This window comes from Rattus rattus, chromosome 9, assembly GCF_011064425.1.
Source record: "Rattus rattus isolate New Zealand chromosome 9, Rrattus_CSIRO_v1, whole genome shotgun sequence".
In the NCBI taxonomy this organism is placed as follows: Eukaryota; Metazoa; Chordata; class Mammalia; order Rodentia; family Muridae; genus Rattus; species Rattus rattus.
Genome location: NC_046162.1, coordinates 57891149 through 57915781, shown reverse-complemented (window position 1 = coordinate 57915781; position 24633 = coordinate 57891149). Strand labels below are relative to the sequence as shown.

The 24633-nt window shown below is 44.1% G+C and overlaps 1 protein-coding gene across 1 annotated transcript in view; it reads left to right on the top strand.

Annotated features, from left to right (window-relative positions):
- Positions 1-24633, top strand: part of Skap1 (src kinase associated phosphoprotein 1) — a 296586-nt gene that overhangs the window by 10902 nt on the left and 261051 nt on the right. The window contains exon 2 of the mRNA XM_032912818.1: positions 15727-15832. Within this exon, the coding sequence (XP_032768709.1) occupies positions 15727-15832 (106 nt within the window). The remainder of the gene's footprint in view (positions 1-15726; positions 15833-24633) is intronic.

Sequence of the window (24633 nt, the reverse complement as noted above, 5' to 3'; positions counted from 1 at the left end):
GTTGAGGGCTGAAACAACCAAATGATCAGACAGTAACTACCAGCAAGGAGAAAGGTCTTTTGATTTTTGTCCTGTATAAAGGGAGAAACTGTAAGAAGGCTTGGAACTAAATCAAATGGAGGACTAGGGGGTGTGTACACTCTGCTGACGGGGTGCAGGGTGCTTAGGAATGAGGAAACCCTTTGAATGGCTGCTATGTAAATCCCCCTCACTTCCCCCATACCGCCAGTATCTCCAGTCAGTGATGTCTTCTTCTATCACAGGCAATAGTGGGAATAGTGTTTTGGGGAAACTGAGGAAGAAGATAGGCCCAAACCAGGATTTCTTAACCTCAGAAATTACTGACAGTTTGAGCTGGAAAACTTCCCCGTTGGGGTTGTCATGTGTATTCCAGAAATCCAGCAGCCTTCTTCCCTTCTACTCAAATAGATGCCAGTAGTGGTCTCCCCAGTGGTGTCAACCAAAAGTCCCCAGCTGTTCTAAGCCTTGATAAGCAGGGCAGAGAGGGTGTAGAAGCACGGAACCTGTAAGGTGCGAGAACCCGGCTCCTTAAGAATGACCCGGAGCCTGAGGAGAGCTGTGGGCTTCCCCTGGAGGATGGTCTCACTCCCCCAGGAGGAGTTCAGAGGTCTGCTTAGTTCCAATGTCTAAACTGTTTTCAGAACGAAGTTCAAATAACCCAAATACACCCTGCCCTGTCCTGCCCCGCCCCGCCCTGTCCCGCCCCGCCCCGCCCCGCCCCCAGCCTCCTCGCCTCGTGAAAATCTGCAGATCTGTCTTTGCTTGTCTTGCTGGCCCATTCTTGCTTTTCAAGGGGGGAGACTTGTGAGGGCTCCTTTAAGGTCCTTTAGAGGCCATCTGTCCTTTTGGAGTCCATTGAATTCCATGAGAACTTTGCAGGGACGGGGAGAAGTTGGCCCCACCTTTTTATCGTCACCTAGGTCATGAATATTTTACACCTCTATAGCTTCCCAAACAGTTTTCCTACTCTCATATCTCAGTTGAAACTTTGCTTTGTAGAATCTTTGAGGTGGCATTTACAAAATCCCCTATTCTGTTCTTGTATGACTTAAGCTTGTATGAGGAGATGGGCTCTGCTAACCTCGCTATAGATTTGTTTCATGCACGTATTTATATATGCCTAAAATAGTATCTTCTAATCAATTCTAAGTTTTAAAAAATGAAGCTAGTTTTGTTCGTTACGTATTTTCTATACGGTAGGAAAGATGGAGAGCTCAGATTACTATTATTATTTAATATCATTAAAGTTTTAATTATCAGGTTTTTATATGATGTTTAATACATTCGACATATTGTTTTAATCCATTTCCAGAAATCCACTGTTTAATCTTCACGTGCTTTTATGAGACTGGCATTATTAATGTCATCCCAAGTGGATGGATGAGGAAACGGAGATCTAAGCTCAAATAGGCAGTAAGAAAATGGCTGTCAAAACTGGATTGTGGACAAAATGGACACAGGGTACAGCACATTACACACGGGGCCCACGAGAAAATACTAAAATTAAGAAAGGCATACTCGCAGCGTTAGAGGCTATGCCTCCTTCTGAACTAGCGCAAATGCTGAGAAATGTTCTCCCCGAAGTTACGGATTGCATACACGAGGCAGAGCATCACGGATCAGTGAGTGATGGGAACCACATGGAAACCGGATATAAAACTGGACTGAGCATATCGGGGGCCAATACATATCAGACATGCACCCCAGCATCACACGATGAACCATGTAGAGCATGGTCAACCTCCCAGGGACCACTGTGGACAACGGAAGGAAAAGGACTATCTCTCCCTCCGAGCCATCAACGGCCAATAGCTCCTCAGCCGGGGGGTGGAGCCCTGTGAGCACCTCCTCCATGCAGGGTGGGGTTTGATCGGCTTGATCTGCAGGCGGCCATAACTGCTGTAGTTTGTGGTACATCGCTGTTTCGTAGTTCTTCTCTCCAACCTTGGGCTATTAAAACCTTTCTGCTAAACCTTGAAATCTTCTTCCTCCTGCCCGTCTCTGGAGTGTTAGGATTAGAGATGCGTGTCACCACACTCAATTTACAGTGCTGGGGACCAAACCCAGTGCTTCACCGGGTTAGGCAAGCCCTCTACCAACTGAGCCACGCCCCCCGCCTACAGAAATCTTCAGTTTCATTTCTTTTGAGGTAGGACCTCCTATAGACCAGACTGGTCCCGCTATATAGTTGAGGCTTACCTGGGACTCCTCATCCTCCGGTCTCTACCCCCCAAGTTCTAGGCACCACCACTGCCAGCTTGATTTATTTTATTTTAACTTAAATCTAAATAGCCACATGTAGTTAGTGGCCACTGCATTAGACGGCACAGTTTAAATGTCTGAGACAAAATAAATAAATAAAGCGTTCAAGGGGGGGAGGAACCCATGATACAAAAAGTAAAGAATTAGCAAGGGAGGCAGGGAAATATTACTATAGCTAGGATTTTGAAACCATATAAATGCACAGATGTCAAAATCTTGAAGTATAACATACATAATGAAACACTGATAATTCTCTTGGTCTGATATCTCCACACTGACAGAAAGATACCCACTCACCAGTGTTGCTAAAAGGAGGGACAGGACCCCATTCCTCTTTTGAGTCATAAGGGAGAAGCCGTGAGCAGACTGCGGGTGAAGTGCGTGAGTCCTGAGCCCCTGGGAGGCAGGCTGAACCACAGTTCCTAATTGTCTTAGGCTGTCTGCGCTGCTCTAATGGAATGCCACAAGCAGGGTAATTTATGAGCAGCAAATGTTTATTTTCCATAGTTTTACAGACTAGGATGTTGGAGACCAAGACACTGGCAGATTTAATGTCTGGTGAGGGTCTACTTGGTGTTTTAAAGTGGACACTTTCTGTGTCCTTACAGGGTAGACCGGACAAGTCAGTACCCTGGGGCCTCTCTTTTTTATAAAGATTCTATCAGGATCTCCATCCAGAGGTCCCACCTTTTAATAGTACCGTATTGCTGACTCTTGTTTCAGTGGGTGGATGTGGGGGAGACATGGCCATTTGGATTATAGTGGAGACCTAAGCAAATGGTCACAGTCAACAGCAAGTGAAAAGCCGGAAGCAGAAATACAGCACACAAACACTGTCCTCACAGTGTGCCCTGGCTAATAAAGTAGGTAAGGGGAATAGAGACCAAAAGACCTGGAGGTGTGGTGATTAGTGGAAGAGCCTGGGGGATGGGGAAAGGGCAGAGACAGGGGCGAGAGCGTTGAATGATGGGTAAAAATCAGCCGAGGGTTGTTGAAGTAAAACACAGATTAACTTAGTACAACCAGAGAAGTTGGGCATTTCTGTGGTCATGCCCAGCCAGGATAGCCATTTACACTTAAATGGTTTGTGCAGATACTCTGGGGACTTCTTCACCCAAAAGAAGCCTGGACCACTAGCCAGTATTCAAGCCCATAGAATTAGTTAGATTAATGAATTAAAATTAACATTTTTAACCTATGTTGATCCTTTCACCCACAGACCAAAACAAATAAACAACAACAACAACAAACCCTCAAATATTTTCTTGGGTATAATGCCAGTTACAGGCAGACATTTATCCATTATTCTTAGAAATGCAAGTTCTGCTTTAGTAGTTCAAATACTTTCCCACAACATCCCCTCTAGGAACACTTTTATTGGTATGTGGTTGGTGGAATTGTTTTCAACAGCGCTGGGTCATTCATCTTGCCTCCAAATAAAAGGTTGATGGAAGCAAACTTCCGAGTTCTAGAGACATACATCAACAGAAAGCATTTGCAACTGTTAGCCACACTGACTAGAGGACTATTTCCCCCCCAGTGAGGCGGGAGCGTTCCAGAGAAATCAGAAAGAAGCCGCATTTATCTTTCAGTCATTAGAAAAAAAAATGTGACCCTTAAGATGGCATTTTCCAAATAAACAAAATGGTAACCTTGCAAAGGGACAAGGTCAGGGAGTTTGAGAAACCATCAGAGGCTCTCACGGGCCATGAACCAGGAGGTCCTGGCCAGGCGGCCTCTCTGCTGTAGTGGTATTTGCAGGACACCATGACCCTATTGAGTTTCCAGTGCTGTACATGCCTTCTTGTCCCTTAATCTATTTTTTTTCCTTGCTCTGACTTCCTTGTACAGATGTCTGGAACCTAAGGGCATTTTTGTTTTCCAGCAGGTGTGAATTTAACTGACAACACACACCTTTATGAAAGCTGTGCTTACTTTTTAAAATGCAAGATTTAAAGTTATCATGTGTTACTTTTAGTATGAAATACTATGTATTTATAAGTGTGCCTTCTAGATAAACATTGTGTCCCCATCCCATCCCGTCCCATCACCTCCCCTCCTTTGGCTTTCCAAGTTTAAATCTTCTCATTCTCTGTAACTCACCTGGGCTCCAGAGAGTTTTGTGAATGGTAGCTTGTATCATAATTCTATTTGTGTATCCGAGTATCTAGCTTTTTCTAGATCCATCTTGCTCATTGGATACACGAGGAAGACTAGGTACATTTGGGCGCAGTGTTTATGGCAGGTGACTGGCATCTTTTCCGTGTGATGGACCACATGAGGCTTGCATGGTATTTATTGCTCACTCCCTAGCTGAGGGTAACTGTGGGCAAACACCCTCATCCTCCTTTTTGACACTGAATTTTCCTACTACAGGGACCCCAAGGCATCCTGATTCGATAAAACATGATGTCTTCAGAGAAAGAGGATTTGTGTTTTTGAGTGCCAAGTATCATATCCAGCCAAGACGGTTAAAAAATACTAATTATACAAATTACGTTTCCCCCTCCCCTCAGCCTCTTAGTTCCAGATAATAATTAGAGACTACTTATTATTCATAAACACTTAGGCCATAAGCTTTGGCTCATTCTCTGACTAGCTCTTAACTTATTTAACCATTTAAACTATTCTATGGCTACCACTTGGTTAGCTACCTCTCATTAATCCCAGCCCGCTTTTTCCTTTGAGTCTCCTCAGCGTTCCCCTGAGTTCATCTGCTTGCTGGTTTTTGTCAGTCTCCCTGTGGCTTGTCTTTTAGGTCCGTCCCCTGTCTCACCTTTCTCGGCTCTGCCTGTGTCTCTTTTCTAATCTTTATTTCCCAGAATCCTCCCTCTTCCTGCCAGTGTCCCACCTCCTATTTCCTGCCTCAGCTCATTGGCCCTTAGCTTTTTTATTGACAGGTGATGTTTATAAGAGAGTCTACACAGGATCTTGCGTACATACCGCACAAGCCTTCTGACCCTGAGTTACATTCCTCCCAAAGAACTCTGATTAGCAAACGGATTGTCTACTTAATGGAAAAACCTACCAACAGGATGGAGACCAGAAAGAGGCGAGGCACTACAGAGTGGCTTGAAATCTCTTTCCCCGTCTGGTGTCTACAAGAAGGCTTGCTAAGGCTCCTTTGGGTTCTCCCCATTAGAAGTTCCACTTGCTCAGCTGAAGAGCGAAAAGTAGGCCTGCTAATTCCTTTCCTCGATGTCTTCATCGAGTTTTGGTATCAGGATTTTGCAGGATCTTTCACAACATCAAGTACACAAACCCAAATGTAGTCTGTCCTTCTGACTTCATGCTTGCTGGACCCTATACTTTATCTGGAAAGCGTGGGTGTGTACCTGTAGAGTGGATCTAAACATCCAGTGAGAGAAAGGGAAGAGGTTGTCTTTGTGTCTTTTGATTCGTCTGAATAGATGCTGACCATCTATTTCTTTTTACGTAAAGAAATAAGCGCTTGATTTCTCAAGTACCGGGGGACAGGCCTTTCAAATAATTTATGTGAAGGAAAATTACAACAGGACATGGCTTAGGAATCAACTCGCCCACAGCGACCTCAGTGGGACATAATTATAATCCGCTGGTATGTTTCAGCATGTGGAAGATGTGGGCATTTTACTTAGAAGAATTTAGTAAAGATATTTGTTGATTATATCTTAATGAAGCTGGGTTGGGGAAGAATTTACTAGGGAAACTCAGTGTGTGTGTGTGTGTGTGTGTGTGTGTGTGTGTGTGTGTGTGTGTATTCAAATGGGCATGTATGTGTGTAAACACTTAGCACATCACATAAGATTTCTATATCATCATCATCATCATCACCGCCACCACCATCATCATCATCATCACATTGCTGGGGATTGAACCCAGGCCAAAGCATGGTAAGTAACTGTCCTACCACTGACTACATCCCCAGCCCCTTTTATATTTTTATTTTGAGACAGGGCATCACTGCATCATGAAGGCTGGCCTTCTACTTCCTATCCTCTTGCCTCAACTTCCCCAGTAACTGGGATCACAGGCCTATGCCACCAGATCCAAAGATGAGATCGCCTTTGCAGCCCACTTCCTGCCCATGGGAGTCTTTCCCTGTGAGGGGCTGACTCTGTGAAAGCCGGCAAGGTTCTCCACCTGTGAATAAAGCAAGGGTGAGGAGCGAAGAGGAACATGTACCCAAACCATGAGCGCCTAGGGTTTCATGCTGATTTTCATTTTACAGTTTTTCTTCTGACTCTGAAACACATAGCTTAGGAACACATCTAGACATGTAAGTAATATGAAGGAGACTGAGGGAAATTGCTATTTTACCCCTGGTGATGACCCCTGCTAATGTTTCAATGCTTATCTCAATGCCTGACTGACATGTGGGAAGCACGCTAAAAATGAGTGAATTGAACCCAATATTTTAATTTAATTTTTTTTTTTTTGGTTCTTTTTTTCGGAGCTGGGGACCGAACCCAGGGCCTTGTGCTTCCTAAGCAAGCGCTCTACCACTGAGCTAAATCCCCAACCCCTTAATTTAATTTTTAAAGTTAATTAAAAATTTAAATGTGTGTGTGTGTGTGTGTGTGTGTGTGTGTGTGTGTGTGTGTGTGTGTGTGTGTAGAAAACTTGCTGGAGTTGATTCTCTCCTTCCACCATAAGGGACCTAGGAACCTTTTTTCAACCTGTCTTGCTAGCACTAGTTTGGTTTGTTTGTTTTTGTTTTTGTTTTTTAACCATTCAGACTTAAAACATTCAGATTATGTGGTTCACTGCTTTTACTAATTGAATTTCTGTAGAAATTTTAGGTTTATGTAAGTATTGAGCAGCCGAGTCCCCCCAACCCTTTCCTCCAGTTCCCTGTAATTAGGACGTCCTACACCAGTCCCGTACAGTGTTACTTAGCGTTCTCTGGAGGGGCAGAGCCAATACAATGGATCTATTTCTATTAAAGGGGGACTTATTAGGATGGTTTACTCCCTATGGTCTGCTTAGTCCAACAACAGACTTTGCCTACCGAAGGGCTGAGAATCCAGTCGTTGTTCGGTTCATGAAGCGGGATAGCTCAGCTGGTCAAGAAGTAGGTTCTAGTACAGCAAAGGACTCCTTCAGCTGCTGGATCCGTGAACTTACCAGTGGGCGTGAAGGTGAGAAGGCAAAACCCAAAAGCTTCCTTCTTCCATGTCCCTTTACGTGGGTCTCCACAGAAGGTGTGGCTCAGATAGGGTGGGTCTTTTAAGCTCAAATGATCCTAATTTAGTGTAGGTCTGCCCACTGCAAACTATGAGATCAAGATGATCCCTCGGGAATGTCTAACTGCTTGCATTTCAGTTGATTCCAGATGTGGTCAAGTTGCAAACCAAGCTTAGCCAACACTGGTGCTTTGCATCACAGTGCCGTCCAAAATCCACGGTTCGTTCAGCTCCCAGAGTTTTCCTTAATGCCCTTTTCTGTCTCAGGATTCCATCCAGGATACTGTCAGGTCTTCTTGGGCTCCGCTCAGCTGTGGCCATCTCCCACACTCCCCTTTGTTTTTGATAAATGTATTCCTTTTGAGGAGTGCTAGTCAGGTATACAGCAGAATGACCCTTTGTTAGAATGTGTCCGAATGTGTCTAGTGTTCCTCTCCTGATTAGACTGGGGTTACAGGTTTGAGGGAGGGCCATCACAGAAGTATCATTTTCACCACCTTGCATCAAGGGTCCACACTGTCAGTGTGATTTATGATAGTTGATGTTGAACCATGAACACCTGGCTGGTGTCAAGTTTCCCACTATGGACTCGCTCTGTTTCCCTTTCCAAGCTGCAGCCTTCGGGGGGAAGAAAGTGGCTGCGTGCAGCCCACACCCTAGGATCGCCAGGTTATGTTTCCTTTATTTGGGGGTAGAATATCTACCCCCATGCTTTTGAATTCTACACTAGAGAGCTGTCTCTTGTTTCCCACCTGTTAGCTTGTTTGATTACTTATATTATTTACAGCCTTAAGATGTTTATACTTTGGTTTATCATTCAAGATTATTTTGTTGTTTGGAAAAAAGCATTTTTTTTTTGAGACGGGATCTTACCTTGTATCCCTGACTGGCTTGAATTCTATTTCTATCATACATGTGAGCATGTACTCATATATGCAATGTACACACACATACACACACAGATAGAAAGAGGGGGGGGAGAGGGAGAGAGAGAGAGAGAGAGAATGAGAACTATAATAATGAAACCCGAAACCAAAATGTTGGTAGCAAGCTGTGGGTGGATGCTCATTTAACTGATTCCTCGTTTCAAAAGCTGCTTACGTCAGCACCTTTCCTTCCTTCTTTCCCTTCCTTCTTTTCTCTTTCCTCCTTCTTTTCTCCCTCCCACCCTCCCTTCCTTTCTCTCCATCCATCTGTAGAACGGTTGGGTTATGTTGACAGTCTATTTTTGAGATCTCCCAGCCTAAGTGATGTTCGTTGAATATGCATACTAGAGTCATCTGATAAGAAGGAACCTCAATTGAGAACTTGCCTCCATAAGATTCTGCTACATAGTGATTGGTGGGGAAGAGCCCAGCCCACTGTGGGTGAGGCTGTCCCTGGGCTGGTGGTCCTGGGATCTATAAGAAATTAGGCTAAGCAATCCATGAGGAGCAAGCTAGTAAGCAGCATCCCTCCGTGACCTCTGCCTCAGCCCCTGCCTTCTGGTTCCTGCCCTGTTTGAGTTCCTGTCCTAATTTCCTTCAATGACGAGCAGTGATATGGAAGATAAGGCAAAGAAATCCTTTCTTGTCAAATTGCTTTTGGTCATGGTGTTTCATCACAGCAGTAGTGGCCCTGACTAAGTCATAGACATTAAGGATGAAGTCTCTGTGCTGTAGAGCCCTGTTGGTTTTGACAACTGCGTATGTCATGTATGCCGCTCGACAGGGTCAGGCACTAAAGCAGCGATGCCTTCACCTTGTCTGCCTCACCCACTCCTGTGAACCTTTGACAACCATGGATTTATTTTAAATTATTTATTTGTGTGTGTGTGTGTGCGTGTGTGTGTGTGTAGGCACATATATGGAGGCCGGAGGACAACTTTTGGGAGTCAGTTCGATTGCAAGACTTGGTGGCAGGTTCTTGCTGGACTCCATCCATTCTTTGTTTCTTTCTTTTTTTTAAAAAGATGTTTTCTTCTTTTTTATATTTTCTTTAGATTTATTTATTTACTATGTATACAGTGTTCTGCCTGGATGTATGCCAGCACACCAGAAGAGGGCATCAGATCTCATTATAGATGGTTGTGAGACACCATGTGGTTACTGGGATTTGAACTCACAACCTCTGGAAGAGCAGTCAGTGCTCTTAACCTCTGAGTCATCTCTCCAGCCCCATTCATTTCTTTTCAATACCAAATAGGATGCCATTGTATAGCTGTGTCATTATATGTTGATCCGAATTAAGGGACATCTTGGTTGCTTCCAGTCTTTGGCAGTTATGAATAAAATTTCTAAAGACATTTCACATATATTAATGTGTGTGTGTGTGTGTGTGTGTGTGTGTGTGTGTGTGTGTGTGTGTGTGTTGGGTCTGGGGGTGGAGGAAGAAAAGCCAGGCTTACTATATTTTTCTATTATTCTCCACCTTTTTTTTTTTGAGACAGGATATTTCACTGAACTTGGAGTTCCTGAATTGGCTAGACTAGCTCGGCAGCAAACTCCCAGGATTCACCCGTCTCTGCCCCTTACTCTATGGGGTTACAGGCTGCAGTGTTGTGCCTAGATTTTTCTTGGGTGCTGGACACCAGGTCCTCATGTTTGAACCGTAAGCCCTGAGCCATCTCTCCAGCTTCTATTCTAAGATTACATATTGACTTAATGGGGCTGAGGTTATGGCTTCACAGTAGCGCACTCAGGTTCCTTGGTTCCTCACCGCACCAAAGGGAGGGAAAAGGTGGTGGGATGGGCTGTTTTGTAAAGGTCAGTTGGCATCAAGTGCTTAGAAGCTCAGTTACTGGACTCTTACTGTTTTGTGAGCGTCATGTCTCCCAGTGACGTGGCCCTTTGGTTGATTTGAAATAGCCTTCTATCGCTGGTATTTCCCATCTGGAGGTTTGCTTTGCCTGACGTTAGCACAGCAGTTCTGTTCTCCTTACGCTTTCTGCTTGTATCCTCTAGGGTTCCTCCTCTTCTATAGTCAGCCTTTCTGTGCTTTTATGTTCACGCGCATTTCTTGTAGACAGCATCTAATCACGTCTAGGGTTTTTTATGTTCTATATTTTTATCCATCCTTTGAGGAATCTCATAATCCACGCAATATATTTTGATCAGATTCAGTTCCCGCTTCCAGCCTCTCTCTGATCCCCACTACCTTCCAATTCAATGTCACATCCTCTTAACCCACAGAGTCCATTCATGCTAACCATACACTCATAGGTGTGGGGCCATCCACTGGATCCTACCAGGAGCCACACCCCCAAAGAAAATGGACTCTTCCTTCCCCAGGAACCAGGGGTGGTTGTTGGTCTGCCCCTCCCCATCCAGGCTGGAATATTGGCAGGCTTGGTCTTGGGCAGCTGTTGTGAGCTCCTGAGGACAAAGGCCCTGTCATGGTCATGTTCAGAAGACACTGTTTCACCCCATGGCTCTTGCAGTCTTTCTCTCCTCTTTTCTACAATGTTTCCTGAGCGTTGAGGGGAGGGTGGTGTGATACCAACGTCCATTTTCCTTCTGGGCAGTCCAGAGACATCCGTTCTCTGAGCTTTGACCGGTTGTGAGTCTCTGCATTAACTGATGTCTGTATTTTTTAAAAAAAGCTTCTCTGATGAGGTCTGAGGGCTGCAGTCATCTCTGGGTGTAGAGATACATTTACAAGGATGTGTGTATTTAGTAAAATTAGAGTGGGCTCACCCTTGGGCCTGTGATGTTCCTTAGCCATGGGTTTTTTGGCTCTATTTTTATACCAGGCATGAGTTTCCTTCTAGGACGCAGGCCTTACATCCAATTAAGATGTGGTTGAGGGGGCTGGCAAGATGGCTCAGTGGTTTAGAGCACCAACTGCTCTTCCAGAGGTCCTGAATTCAAATCCCAGCACCCACATGGTGGCTCACAACCATCTGTAATGGGATCTGATGCTGTCCTCTGGTGTGTCTGAAGACAGCTACAGTGTATATATATAATAAATAAATAAATCTTTAAAAACGTGTTAACATATCAAGATAATACATTAAAAAAAAAAAGACGTGGTTGATTGCTCCAAACTCCGGGATCAAAGTGTGTGATGTCTTTGGCAGTAGGGTCTTACCATCAAGTTCTGGGGAGTAACCATGAGCTGTAGCAACAGGCTGCATAGTTTTGAAAGTCTTCGGGACGCCCTCAAGCCCCACCCCATCATCACCCAACTGCTTGATGGGAGATAATCCACACTTGGCACTGGACTTTTTATCTCATAACCTATTACTTCTGGAAGGCACATCACCCCCGCCATGTAGGATAACACCATATTCCCTCTTCATCCCTCCCTCTCTTACCCCCACCTTGCGCATGCGTGCGTACGTATTTTAAAGGAAGCTTTAAAAAAATTGGTTTTCATAGGGCTTTCCACCAAGCATCCTGAGTATTAGTTTTCTCTCTCTGCTTTTACATTGGATTCAGTAGCTCCTTTTCTCTATAACTATTGTATCCGATGGACTTAGATATTTTGTTGTTTTCCAGTTACAATATTTTTTTTTAGTCACGCTTGCCTGTAAAGTCTTGATCAAACGCTTTCTAGCATTCGTTTGACTTTCTTTTAAATGAATTTATTTTGGAAACTGGGACCCCTGACCTGGCTTCCGATGGTAGCTCCTGTGGAGTCTACCTTGTGGTTTAACATCCCGGTCCTTTCAGAGTGGTTTAAGGTCCCAGTCCTTTTAACGTTGGCTAGCTAACAGGGTTCCAATTACTGCTGCCTCTGTGCTACTGTGATACTATGTTTCCGAGACACATTTTTGCTTGTGCCTCTATAATAAACTGTGCAGTGCACTGTCGTAACCTGTGCACGAAACTGCCCATTGTCTTCTGTGAAAATTAAGCATGACAATGTTTCGAACGGACCCATATTTTCAGCACCGCGGCACCCCTGGAGGGCTGCTTGTCTCTGGGGTCACTCATCTTCAGTGAGGCGAGCTCCCACTGGGTTTCCTTTCATGCAGTTTCCCTGGCAAAACAGTTTTCAGTTTTCATTGATCTCAAAATTGTCTTTATTCTGCCTTCGTCTTTTGATGGCCGCTGTCACTGGATATAGCATTTGAAGTTGACCAGGCTTTCTCCCCCTCCCTTTCAGGACTTTAAGGTGTCATTCCAGTGCCTTCTTACCGCCATTATTTCTGATAAAAATTCAAGCCTCATTCTTAGCATTGCTCTATTCTACGTGATGGGTCATTTTCTCTGGCTGCTTTGAAAATTTTCTCTTTATCTTTGCTTTTCAGCAGTTTGACTGTAATGTGCCTAGATTTTCTTTTTTTTGTACTGTCCCATTCTGAGGTTTGAACCCAGGGTCTTATGTATGCTAAACACACTTTCTTCCACTGAGCCATACACCGGCCTGGAAATTTACTTTTTTTTTTTTGTTACTAACTGTCTTCTTGAAATTTTAAAATTTATTTGTAGTGCTCATTTTTGAAAATAGCCTTTTAAAGGGGGTAAATGCAAATAAAAAATCAGAAGTACTGGAAACCAACTTTATAAAGTTTCTCAGTATAGAGTTGGAGAGACAGTTCAGTGTTTAAGAACATAAACTGCTCTCACAAAGGACTGAGTTCCAGCAACGGCCTTGGGTGGCTCACAGCCACCTGTGCCTCCAGCCATGGCACACATGTGCCCTTGTATACATGCACCCATGCACACGATTCAAAATAATTTAAAAATATTGTTTCTTATATATAATTATTTTTCTTTCTGTGTAACAAGTTCTGGCTGTCCTGGACTCACTTTGTAGATCAGGCTGGCCTCGAACTCACAGAGATCTGCTTGCTTCTGCCTCCCAAGTGTTAGGATTAAAGGCATGTGTCACCACACCCAGCCAATGAAACTATTTTAAAATATTTCTTTGTCTCTTAAAATTCTTCTTTCTTATCCAATCTCCCACCCCCTCTCTTTGCAACAAGGTCTCCTAGTGTCCAGGAGTTTGCCAGGTAGGCTAGCCCTGAGATAGTAGTAGTGAGTAGTGAGTAGTGGGTAGTGAGTCCCGGAGATCGTTTTGGTTTTACATCCCCAGCACTGGGCCTACAAGGACAGGCCATCGCATTCAGCTCTTTTACATTGACTCTGGGGCTCAAACTCAGCTCTTTGTGTTTGTGTGACAAACATTTTACCAACTGAACTATCTCCCACGCCTTGCAAACTTATTCTTAAAAAATTATTTTAAGTTGTATTTTAAATAGAATTTCCTTAACTTTATTTTTGAATTTGTCTTGGCTGATACAGTTGAAGTGGCTCAGGGATAGAATACTTGCTCCGCATGTGCAAGATTCCACGTATAGAAAACAACTTCTGTATCCAAAAATCAATGTCAAAATACAGTTGATTGGGCTGGAGAGATGGCTCAGCGGTTAAGAGCACCGACTGCTCTTCCAGAGGTCCTGAGTTCAATTCCCAGCAACCACATGGTGGCTCACGACCACCTGGAATGAGATCTGATACCCTCTTCTGGTGTATCTGAAGACAGCTACAGTGTACTTATATATAATAAATGAATAAATCTTAAAAAAAATACAGTTGATTTTCGGACACTGGCTCTATACCTTATAAATGCGTTGGCCTCGTGTTGATGCTAATGGGTTTTAAGTGAACCTTAGAGTTTTCTGCATCTAAGATCACACCAGATGCAAGTAGAGATAGTTTTACTTTATTCTTCCTGATCTGGATGTTTAAACTTTATTTTCTTGTCTAATTGCTTGGGTTAGTATCGCTAAGTCAATTCTATCAGTGGTGACAGCCCCATTGTTGCTCTCGGTCCCTAGAACAGATAGAGAAGCATCCAGTCTTTCACAATTAAGCATGAGGTTATCTGTGGGATTTTAGAGATCATTTTATTTGTCGTGTTGGGTCCCAGACTTACTTGGAAGTCTATGTGGGTGAACTACGCCTCCAGCCCCTTGTAGCTCGGTTTACGTCAGAGCCGTTTCTCAGGCTGAGGGAAACTTTCATTCTTTTCCTAGTCATATTGAGTGTTTTTATCACAAGGCACTGCTGGATTTTGTCAAATGCTTCTCCCATAGCTCTTGAGATGATTGTGTGGTTTCTTTTTTTTTTCCTTTTTTTTTTTTTTGCCCTTCTATTAACATGATGTACGGCATTAATGGCACGTCAATGCTGCTTGCTTTTCTTCCTGTTAATTTGACTTCCCATTTTCATGTTCCTTAGCATTCAGAGCCCCCTGGAGGAGCCCATTAGATGATGTCTACAGTCGATGTGATGCAGGGCTTAGATGCTGATGGTGATTCTTTATGAAAATTTCAATCTCCTGGGCTTTGTATCTCCTCCGAAGTCCTGGTGATGGTTACCTAGCCCTGACTTGTTTAGTATTAATGAATAGCACGAGGGTAAAGCAAACGTTTTGGGGTTCTTACATAGCCCAGCTGTGTAAGTGCTTTACATTATTCTGGTGGGCCATGTGGTGCCGTTTCACATTATGAATATGTTTTTTTTGGGGGGGGCGGAGACTTTTAACTGTCATTTACATGCTTTTTAGGGAAGATAAACATATTATGAAGAATGAAGTATGCAGCTCATATTTCTGATGCTTGTGATTGCTGTCAATGAATTTTCATCTTCGAAAATCTGTACACCTCCAAATTACTTCGTTCACCATAACGAGATTTGTTCCGTAGTCCGTGCTTCTATCACGGTCAGATTTTATAGTGCACATTCGAATTAATTGCAGCCCCCCTCTCAGATGCATTTCTCTTTTCCGTGAGGCCCCCTCACTTGGCTGCCATGCCATTTTCATCGCTGATGTGTCCGATAATTAATGCTCCTCCTCCGAACGCCTGCCCTTTCTCGTTTTCTGATTTTGCAGTTGAGCTCTATTTTTTTTATTTCGGCAGCAATTACCAGGACTTCTCTTCTACTCTTCTTGGTCCGTGACCTTCTGTGACTTATTTATAACATTTCCATGTTTGTGAAATTGACAATCTGTCCTCTGCCCCTCAGCGACCATTGAGGATGTAAGCGAGGCTTTAAAAACGGCTTCGGAAACAGTTATCTCTTGTGGATAATGTATGCACCAGCCGTCTAAATTCATCGCAAGGCCTCGGACTGTTAGGACTTGTCATTCACAGAGACACGTGAAGTCTTGGTGATTCTCTATTCTGGCGAGCTACGCCTAATAGACCGTTATTAAGTATATGATTCATTTAGTCCATTAATGTTCACTTGTTCAGCCACAGACCTTTACAGGAGAAACAATATTCATTTCCTAATCTTTCAGATTCCCTTCTCTCCTCCGTTGATCACCTTTTCTTTTCCTCTAGATGCTGAAGACTTTCTGGCGGAAGGCTTGCAGAACGAGAACCTTAGTCCTGGGGCACAGGATCAGAGGGACCACATTCTCCGGGGTTTCCAGCAAATCAAATCCAGGTTCGTATCAGCCAGCTTCACTGTGCTTTTTCAGTTAAAAAAAAAAAAACAAAAACAAAACCCTCTACCAGAGTATAAGTTCATGACAGCAGCTTGCACTGGCCACAGGTTTTCATAATTGGCAGAAATTTATGGATTGATTTAGCGGTGGGTAAGGCTACTGGAGGGTACCAACGTGACCACCTTTTAGTAATTATCTTAAAACAACCAGGCCGATTTGGGTTTTGGGTGTTAGCCTTTATCGAACACGTTTGTGACTAACAGTGGCAGAAGCACAATGGTGAGACAGAGACGTTTATGCCTGTTCAGGTAACATGGTTTCAACGCTGACTTTACTTTCGTATCCCCTTCTGCAATGGATAGGTTACAATCAGGCCTGGGTGGTCGATTGATTCCTTGACAGTACCAGCATGCGTTGGCCCCACACTGGGTAGGAACATTGTGCTCGTTAAGTTTCTAAAATAAGGAGCTCAGACCTCCTTGGTACAGTTTAGAATCTGAGCAGCTGATAGCTACTGGGAGGCTACACGTCCTTAGGGGAAGAAGAAATCGCATTCCCTCTACAATCCGTTTCCTGATGGACTTTTCATAAGGGTGTCAACGGAGCAAGCGAGCGAGGAGCGAGCGTAAGGCACAGTCCTGCGCTCCTCTGTCCTTTGCCACCTGGGTGCTGCTCTGAATCAGCATTTGATTGGAGCAGTCTTAGAGGGAGTCTCCAGGCACAGGGCTGGATCTAATTTGCATGGCCAATCTTAGCTTTTACTTTCAAAACTGGCAGAAAGTTCTCAGACACAGGGAGTTCTCTCCTTTAGAAGGGCACAGCCAGAACCTACTCCCTGCAGGAACGTGAGAGACCCTCACGAGGTGCCCTGCTGGATCTTAATCGACCTTTCCTGCTGGTTAATTAAGCATCACTTTTACTCAGCGACTGGGGACTGTGTAATTATCAGCCTGGGTTGCCCTGAATAATTGAAACAAGCAGAATGCTGAAGATGGGCACTTTCTTCTACCTCTTTTTTTCTTTTTAAAAGTGGGAATATCTAATTTTTGGTAGGCTGTGAAGTGTTGAAATCACACTCATGAATAGTGTTACCTTGTTAATAGATTAAGTTTAGACTTAGTTATGCACAGGGAGGCTTGGCTAATGAATGGCCCATAGATTTTCTTTATTTTCATGAGTTGGCTTTTGTATTACCATAAGGATCATCAAAGGGCTGGAGAGATGGCTCAGGGGTTAAGAGCACTGACTGCTCTTCCAGGAGTCCTGAGTTCAAATCCCAGCAACCACATGGTGGCTCACAACCATCTATAATGGGATCCGATGCCCTCTTCTGGTGTGTCTGAAGACAGCGACAGTGTACTTATATATGATAAATAAATACATCTTTTAGAAAAATCATAAAAAAGTGAAATTTCAAATTCTATTTCAGAGAAAGAGGGAAGCCCTGAATATGACAGGGAGTATAGTTGTTCTGTTGATGTAAAATATGTGATGTGGGAAGCAAATGTGATTTTGTCGATCTGTATAGACAAATATGCATATATTTTCATATTTCTATCACAGCATTAGGGCTTAGAGATCTAAGTTCCAACATTAAGTGGGCAGATTACTTCTTTTTTATGTGTATTTTATGTGTATGTGTATTTTGCCTGCATGTATGTTTCTGCACCACATGCTTGCCTGGTGTTTACAGCAGTCAGAAAAAGTCGTTGGGTCCCCTGGAACTGGAGTTACAGACAGCCATGAGCTGTTATGTGAATGCTGGGAACCAAACCAGGGTCTTCTGGAAGGACAGCCAGTGCTCTCAGCCTTCTCTCCAGGCCCCTCGCATATCTCCTCAATCGTCTTTTGAAACACACACACACACACACACACACACACACACACACACACACACACACATACACACACACACACAGCCTCACCCCCATGCAATAAAGAAGGCTTCCAAAGAAGATTCCATGTGGTTCGTGGGTTAGACATTTGACAATAACCAGTGGGCACTTTAGAGAGCATCACTGATGAGGGCTTTCTGTTCATCGATTTGATGCTAGAAAGATGATGCTTTATTCAGGATTTCATAATTATCCGATGGCTGAGGAAGTGAGGACCCAGAGGCTATGTACCACACAAGAAAAGGGAGAAAGGAGGCTTTCTTCTAAGCAGATCTTGGGGGTCGCCTTCCACCCACCTCTTCAATCACAGTGTTGCTACTGAAATCCTTGTTCCCCTCAATCTTCGTCAGCCATCTTGCCTCTATTATCCCGTTTGTGCCTGGCCAATATTAGGTACCTCTATGTGTTGATACCAAGTGGTTTCAAGGTACTGAAAATTTGCAAACGTGCCAGCATTTACTGGTATGGCGTGACGGTTGGATCTACTCCCCCACCCCAAGATAAGATGTGAAGAACAATTCAGAAATCATCAAATTTGAGAGTTCGTTCTACGTGAGGAGTTTTGGAGCAATGGAAGAATTACTGGGGGCCATTTCAAATGTTTCATCTTTAGCCACAGTAAAGCAGTAACGCTTTCGAGATCTGGCAAATTGGGGTGTGTCTGCGTATTACACGTATTCACACATATTCCCACTCTGTAGCTGGTTTCGTGGCTTACGTTCCTTGATTCTTTCGTCATGTTGCACCACTGGGGAACAAGAAGGGTGAAGGGAAATAAAAATGGCCCTGCCTGAGCCTTGGTAAACCCCAAGGCCTTGGTCCGAGGCTTTAATGGCTGGCTCAGATTCAGTGGTATATGCCATGGTTGCGGAATTGTTTGAATTGGAGCGTCTGATTCTATCACTACTGGTGGGGTGTGCCGTTTGCCCCCTTCCTGTTGTCCATGATTGCTGACCACTGAAAGTGATGGTTGTGTTGACTCTGCAGTGTCCCTGATAGACTCATCACTATATCACTGTCAATATCATAGGCTCCCCGCCTCCCGGCCATCCTCATAAATATATCAGTATCAATATCACAGCTGTAGGCTCATTTCTCAGACTTACAAACAACGCTGGAATAAGACTCCTCTATCTGCATTAATACTTGAAAGTGTGCAGAGGAAGGATCGCATTCCTTACATAGGGAAAAACGAGTACCAATGGCAGTGTCTGTGATTCCTGGGAGGTAAAGCTCCGCTGTGGTGTATGATGCCCTGAGCTACGCCTTTCGCGGTTGTCTGTCAAACAGCCTCCTCTTCCCTTCAAGACTAAAAGCTTCCACATTCCGAGTCCAGGTTCTTACTGAGCTCTAGCCGTGTGCTTGGGACGGAAGCCAGCCGAGGCTCTTCCTTCTGGTGGTGGTCGTTGCAGGATTAGCTCCAGATGTGAGACACGGGGATGAAACAGACATGAACCACGTTCAGAAACTCGATGACGTACTACGCATTTGGAGAAACAGTAGGGCATTTCTTCTGCGTTTGATCCAGCGGAGACCATATGCCAGCAATAATACACCGAGAGTGAAGGCAGGGATTAAAGAAACAGATTTTTATCATTGAGAAAGAGATAAATCCTCTCGATGGCCCTTTTTGGGACTCCTCACTTACACGCTCACTGTTGGGAGTGAAGGCCAGAGCCAATGGACACAGACAGGGTATATTGTTTCCTTCTGTGAAACTTAATAATTCCAAAGGGGTTCCAACAGGAGACAAGTGGATTTATAAGATGTTTAAATGGAAGAAAAATAAATAAATAACTTCGTGTAACAGGTTTATGGCCCAAATTCTGCAAAACCCAGGACATTTAAAACACAGACAGGAAACACATCTGTTAACAGGTTTCATTGTGGGTGGCGAGCCCTGTACTCTGCATGAAGCGGGATACACTATTCTCAAAAATCTTGTAAAAAGAATTTTGATTTTCTTCAGGAATTTTAGTGGGTTTTTTTTGTTTGTTTTATTTTTGTTTTTGGGTTTTTTTTCTTTTGCTTAATATGAATGTAGTTTGAAAATCAGATTAAATCTGACAATATCTATGATTCTGACGTCTTTGTGTCATAAAAAGAATCACATGTTATTCTGGTAAAACTCTTGAAAGCGAGCACGGGTTTAAAGCAGTACACCATGAATATCATTACCATTGACTGCATAGTTTTAATATACTTAAGTATTTGTTGCTGAGCCTATAAACTCCCCAAACAAAACACATTTAAATGAAGGGTTTTTTGTTTCTAATCTAGGAAACTAATGTTTAATGTGCTATTTGGACAATTGTGCATTCTCGAGTTTAAAGATGTGCTTACATCTATCTTCCTTCTCTTTAATTCTGGGGTGTGTGTGTGTGTGTGTGTGTGTGTGTGTGTGTGTGTGTGTGTGTGTGTGTGTTTTACCTGTGTGTATATCTATGTACCACTATGTACAGAGGTCAAAAGAGGGCATCAGATCCCCTGGAACTGGAGTTACAAAGGGTTGTGAGTTGCCACGTGGGTGCTGGAAATCGATCCTGGATCCTCTGGAAGAGTAGCCAGTGCTCTTAGCCCCTGAGCCATTTCTCTGGTCCCTGATTCTGTTGTTTATCATGGGGTCTGCGTGCCAATGAAGAAAGACATGAGCACCAGATGCTCGTATGATCTGTTTAAGTTTAACTAGCTCTGAAAGGCTCAGTCCCTCCCTCCCTCCCTCCCTCCCTCTCCCTCCCTCCCTCTCCCTCCCCTCCCTCCCTCCCTCTCCCTCTCAGAAAAACAAAACCAAAAAGCATAAACAAAAACAGAGGAAAACCCCAACCAAAACAAACATACCTACCTCTAGATACAAAAGAGAATCTCTCCCCTTTTCATTCCTACTCTTCTATTTAGAAGGGAAGGGGGTAAGGGAGAAGCGACCTGGTGAGGTGGCTCAGTGGGTAAAAGTGCTTTGCCCCAAGTCTGACAACTTACGTTCGGTCCCTAGGAACCCACATGATGGAAGGAGAGGGCTGACTCTCAAATGTTGTCGCAAGGCCCGTACGTGCGTGGCCCATGACAAACGCTCACACGAAGTAAAGATATATGTAAATAACTAATTCTAAAACCAACAGAAAGAAAGGAAGGAAGACTGAAGGAGGGCTGAGGTCGTAACTTAGTGACGGTGGTGCACTGGCCTAGCTCTCATGAGGCCCTGGATTCTATCACAAACACCACGGTTAGACACACAAAACGAAAAACCTACAGGGACGTCGGGCTCTCTCTCAACTGATTGGTTGGCTGTGCGATGCAGTGCGAGATTTTGGGGGACTTTGCTTCTGTGCGCTGAGGGCTTCCTGCTGCTCTCACAGGAGGAAGGGAGATGCTGCAAGGGAGACGCAGTCAGCTCCGCCTTTCACTGGTTTCTTGGCTTAAATTGGAGGAGGTTTATCTGATGACCTATGTTCTTGTATGGAGAGCTTCTGTCCTTTCAGAGCAACTGTGATGGGCACCGTTCTCATTTTAATTTTATACTAATGTTTATCTTATTCATTCCTTCATTTGGGGGAGGCATTTGAGGCCAGCTCCAGGACTAAATCACCCCATTTCCATTTCTTTTCTCTTACATGAGGCTGCTGGAATGGGATCAGTGAGTAGATTTCCCCTTTGGGCTTTTCATAAGATAAATATTTTATGTGAGTAATTCAGAGATGTAATAATATTTTCATATTTGTCATGCTAAGTAACAAGATTTGAATAGTTTAGATGGTGAAATTTGTTTCTTTTTTAATTATCTCATTTATTTGTGTGTGTGTGTGTGTATGTGTGTGTGTGTGTGTGTGTGTGTGTGTGTGTGTGTGTGTGTGTGTGTGTGTACATGTGGAGGTCAGAGGACAGTCTGTGGAGTAGGTTCTTCCTACCATGTGTCTCCCAGGGATCAATCTCAAATGATCAGACTTGTTTTGTTTTGCATTTCAAGACAGGGTTTCTCTGTGTAGCCCTGGCTGTCCTGGAGCTCACTTTGTGGACCAGGCTGTCCTCAAACTCACAGAGATCCGCCTGCTTCTTCTGCCTTCCGAGTGCTGGGATTAAAGGTGTTTGTCACCACCACCTGGCCAGACTTGTTTTCTTTGTTTCTTTCTTTAAAAAAAAAATGCCGTCCGTCTGTCTGTCTGTCTGTCTGTCTGTCTATCTCTATCTATCTATCTATCTATCTATCTATCTATCTATCTATCTATCTACCTATCCACCCACCCACCTACCTATCTTAAGGTTGGAACCTTTGCATGTTATTTGTGGTCATAGGGCCACGCTAATCATATTTCAGTTTTACTATATGTGCTACTGAGCAGGTCCATAATGCTGTTGTTTTTATCATTATTTAGCAGCGGGGTCATATGTAGCCCAGGCTGACCCTAAAGTTGCTATATACTTGAGGATAACTTTGAACTTCTGATCCTTCTTCGTCTACCTCCCAAGTGCTAGGTTTTCAGGCAGAAGCCACAATGCCTGGCTTCATGCAGTGCTAGGATTTCCTGCATGAGCAGCTGAACCACACTCTCACCCAGATCCAAGGCTTTCTTTTCAAACGTTCAATTGGAAAGACAGAAAAATGTTTTCCTAGACAGTATTTTTATAGGTCATAAAGAGTCCTTTGCAGCTCTGAATAAAACCCTGTAGTAAAACTGTTCTTATAATCTTTTAATTTTATGTCTTTAAGATCTTAGGTTGAAGTTCAGGGAAATACACTTTTAGTTTTTCCCAGCACTGAGCTCCTTAAATAGGAAAATGTGTTCTATCAAGAATTAAGGGGGTTGGGGATTTAGCTCAGTGGTAGAGCGCTTGCCTAGCGGGCACAAGGCCCTGGGTTTGGTCCCCAGCTCTGAAAAAAAAAATAAAGTAGGGGAAGAGGTAGGGGAAGGACTGAAGGAACTGAAGGGGTTTACAACCCCATAGGAAGAACAATATCCACTAACTTGACCTCCTAAAGCTCCCAGGGACTAAACCACCAACCAGCAAGTACACATGGAGCGACCCATGGCTCCAGCTGCATATGTAGCAGAGGCTGGCCTTGTTGGGCATCAATGGGAAGGGAGGCCCTTGGTCCTGTGGAGGCTTGATACCCCAACATAAGGGGACGATAGAGTGGTGAGGTAGGAGTGGGTGGGTGGGGGAGCACCTTCTTAGAGGCAAAGGAAAGGGGAGATGGGATGAGGGGGTTACAGAGGGGAAACTGGGAAGGGAAACAACATTTGAACTGTAAATAAATAAAATAACATGAAAGTAATACAAGGACTTGTGAAGAGACAGGGGTTCAGTGGGAAGGAGAGGATAATGGTGGTAGTGAGGAGGAGATATGATCAGAGTAAATACATGTATAAAATCATGAAATGAAGAAAAGATAAGAAGGTTCTGGGTGAGTGGAGCATGCCTACAACCCAAGTCCTAGGGAGGCAGAGGCAGACAGATAGCCACAGTTGGAGGCCAGCGTTGGCCCCATAGTGATTCCCTGATCACCTAGGATTCGGCCATGTATGCCTCGTAGTCTCAGCTCCTCTCAGGAAGCTGAGGCAGGAGGATAACTTGAGCACAGGTGTTCGAGGCCTACTTGGTCAACATCATGAAACCTCGTCTCAAAAAGAGAAAGATGGAGGAGAGGGAGAGGAAGAAGTAGGAGGGAGGGGTGGAATCTTGCTCGCGCCCATCAGTGGCTTAAGCCATTAGACTCTCTTCGGAAGCCGAATGCCACCTTTTAGCTAATGACTCAGGTCCCTGCGATTTGCTTCCGTCCTCGTACCATCCCAGTCTTCATTGTCACCCAGGGGACAGCCCTGTTATCTCTTTCGTGTGGATCGGTCTTTGTCTCGGAAAACCCTCAGCGTCAAATGTTTAATGCACGAGGCTTTCCTATTGTCTGTATGTGGAGATGGGCGATCCGTACATTGTGTGAAAAGATCATTTGTATGAAGGTGCCGTCTTCACTGCAGAACCGTTTGCTTTGCCTGTGATTTAAGTCTCATTAGGTCCCCAGCTAGTCTTTTGTCCCAGAGCTATGTTGTGTTTCTTTTCTGCTTATCAAAGGCCAGTGGGGTATGTCTGTCTCTCTCTCTCTCTCTCTCTCTCTCTCTCTCTCTCTCCTGTTCTCTCTCTCTGTTCTTGTGGGTTTCCAGGAACCTTGTGGCTCAGAGCCTTCCTGGTTGTGGTTTTCTGTAATTTGCACGCTTCCCTTATTTCTGGTACAGACCCACCCTGGAACTGCTTTCTGTGTTGCAGTGAAATTGGAGCCGTGGTCAGGGAAGCACAAGAGCTCAGGGTCAACTGACAGGAGCCAGGCTCTTTGTTCTGATAGAAATAACCTTGGCGGAATCTCTCGAAGGTTCGGATGATGATCTTAGCTTCCTTTCTAGATTGCCTGTTGGAATCTACACACACACACACACACACACACACACACACACACACACACACACACACACACACACACGTGTTTCGAAAATGCAAGGATTATTATTGGAAAAATAAAATGTTGATTGTGTTCAAAAAACAATGCAAGCATTGCTAGCCAAACCTGGAAACCTCGATTTGATTTCTTGTATGTCATCAAGATTTCCCCCCCCCCAGTTTGAAAAATGATTCAGGAAACTTCATTTCTTGGGATTTCATTTGGTCTCATGATTCTATTTAAAATGAGTTGAGCCCAACATGGGGTTTTATCCGTGCACCATGCGAATCATTTCTTCTTTGTGGATCTGTTCTCCCACTGCGAAGCCTCATCTCGTCTCCTGAAGTGCAGCCCTAGCACGGTTGATAATGAACCCTGGTCCTTATCATGCTCAGCAAAGGGCTCAGAGAAGACTGGAAAAATCAATCCCACAGGAACCTCTGCATGCCCATATCCATATTTAACCCCCGTGCATTTAAAA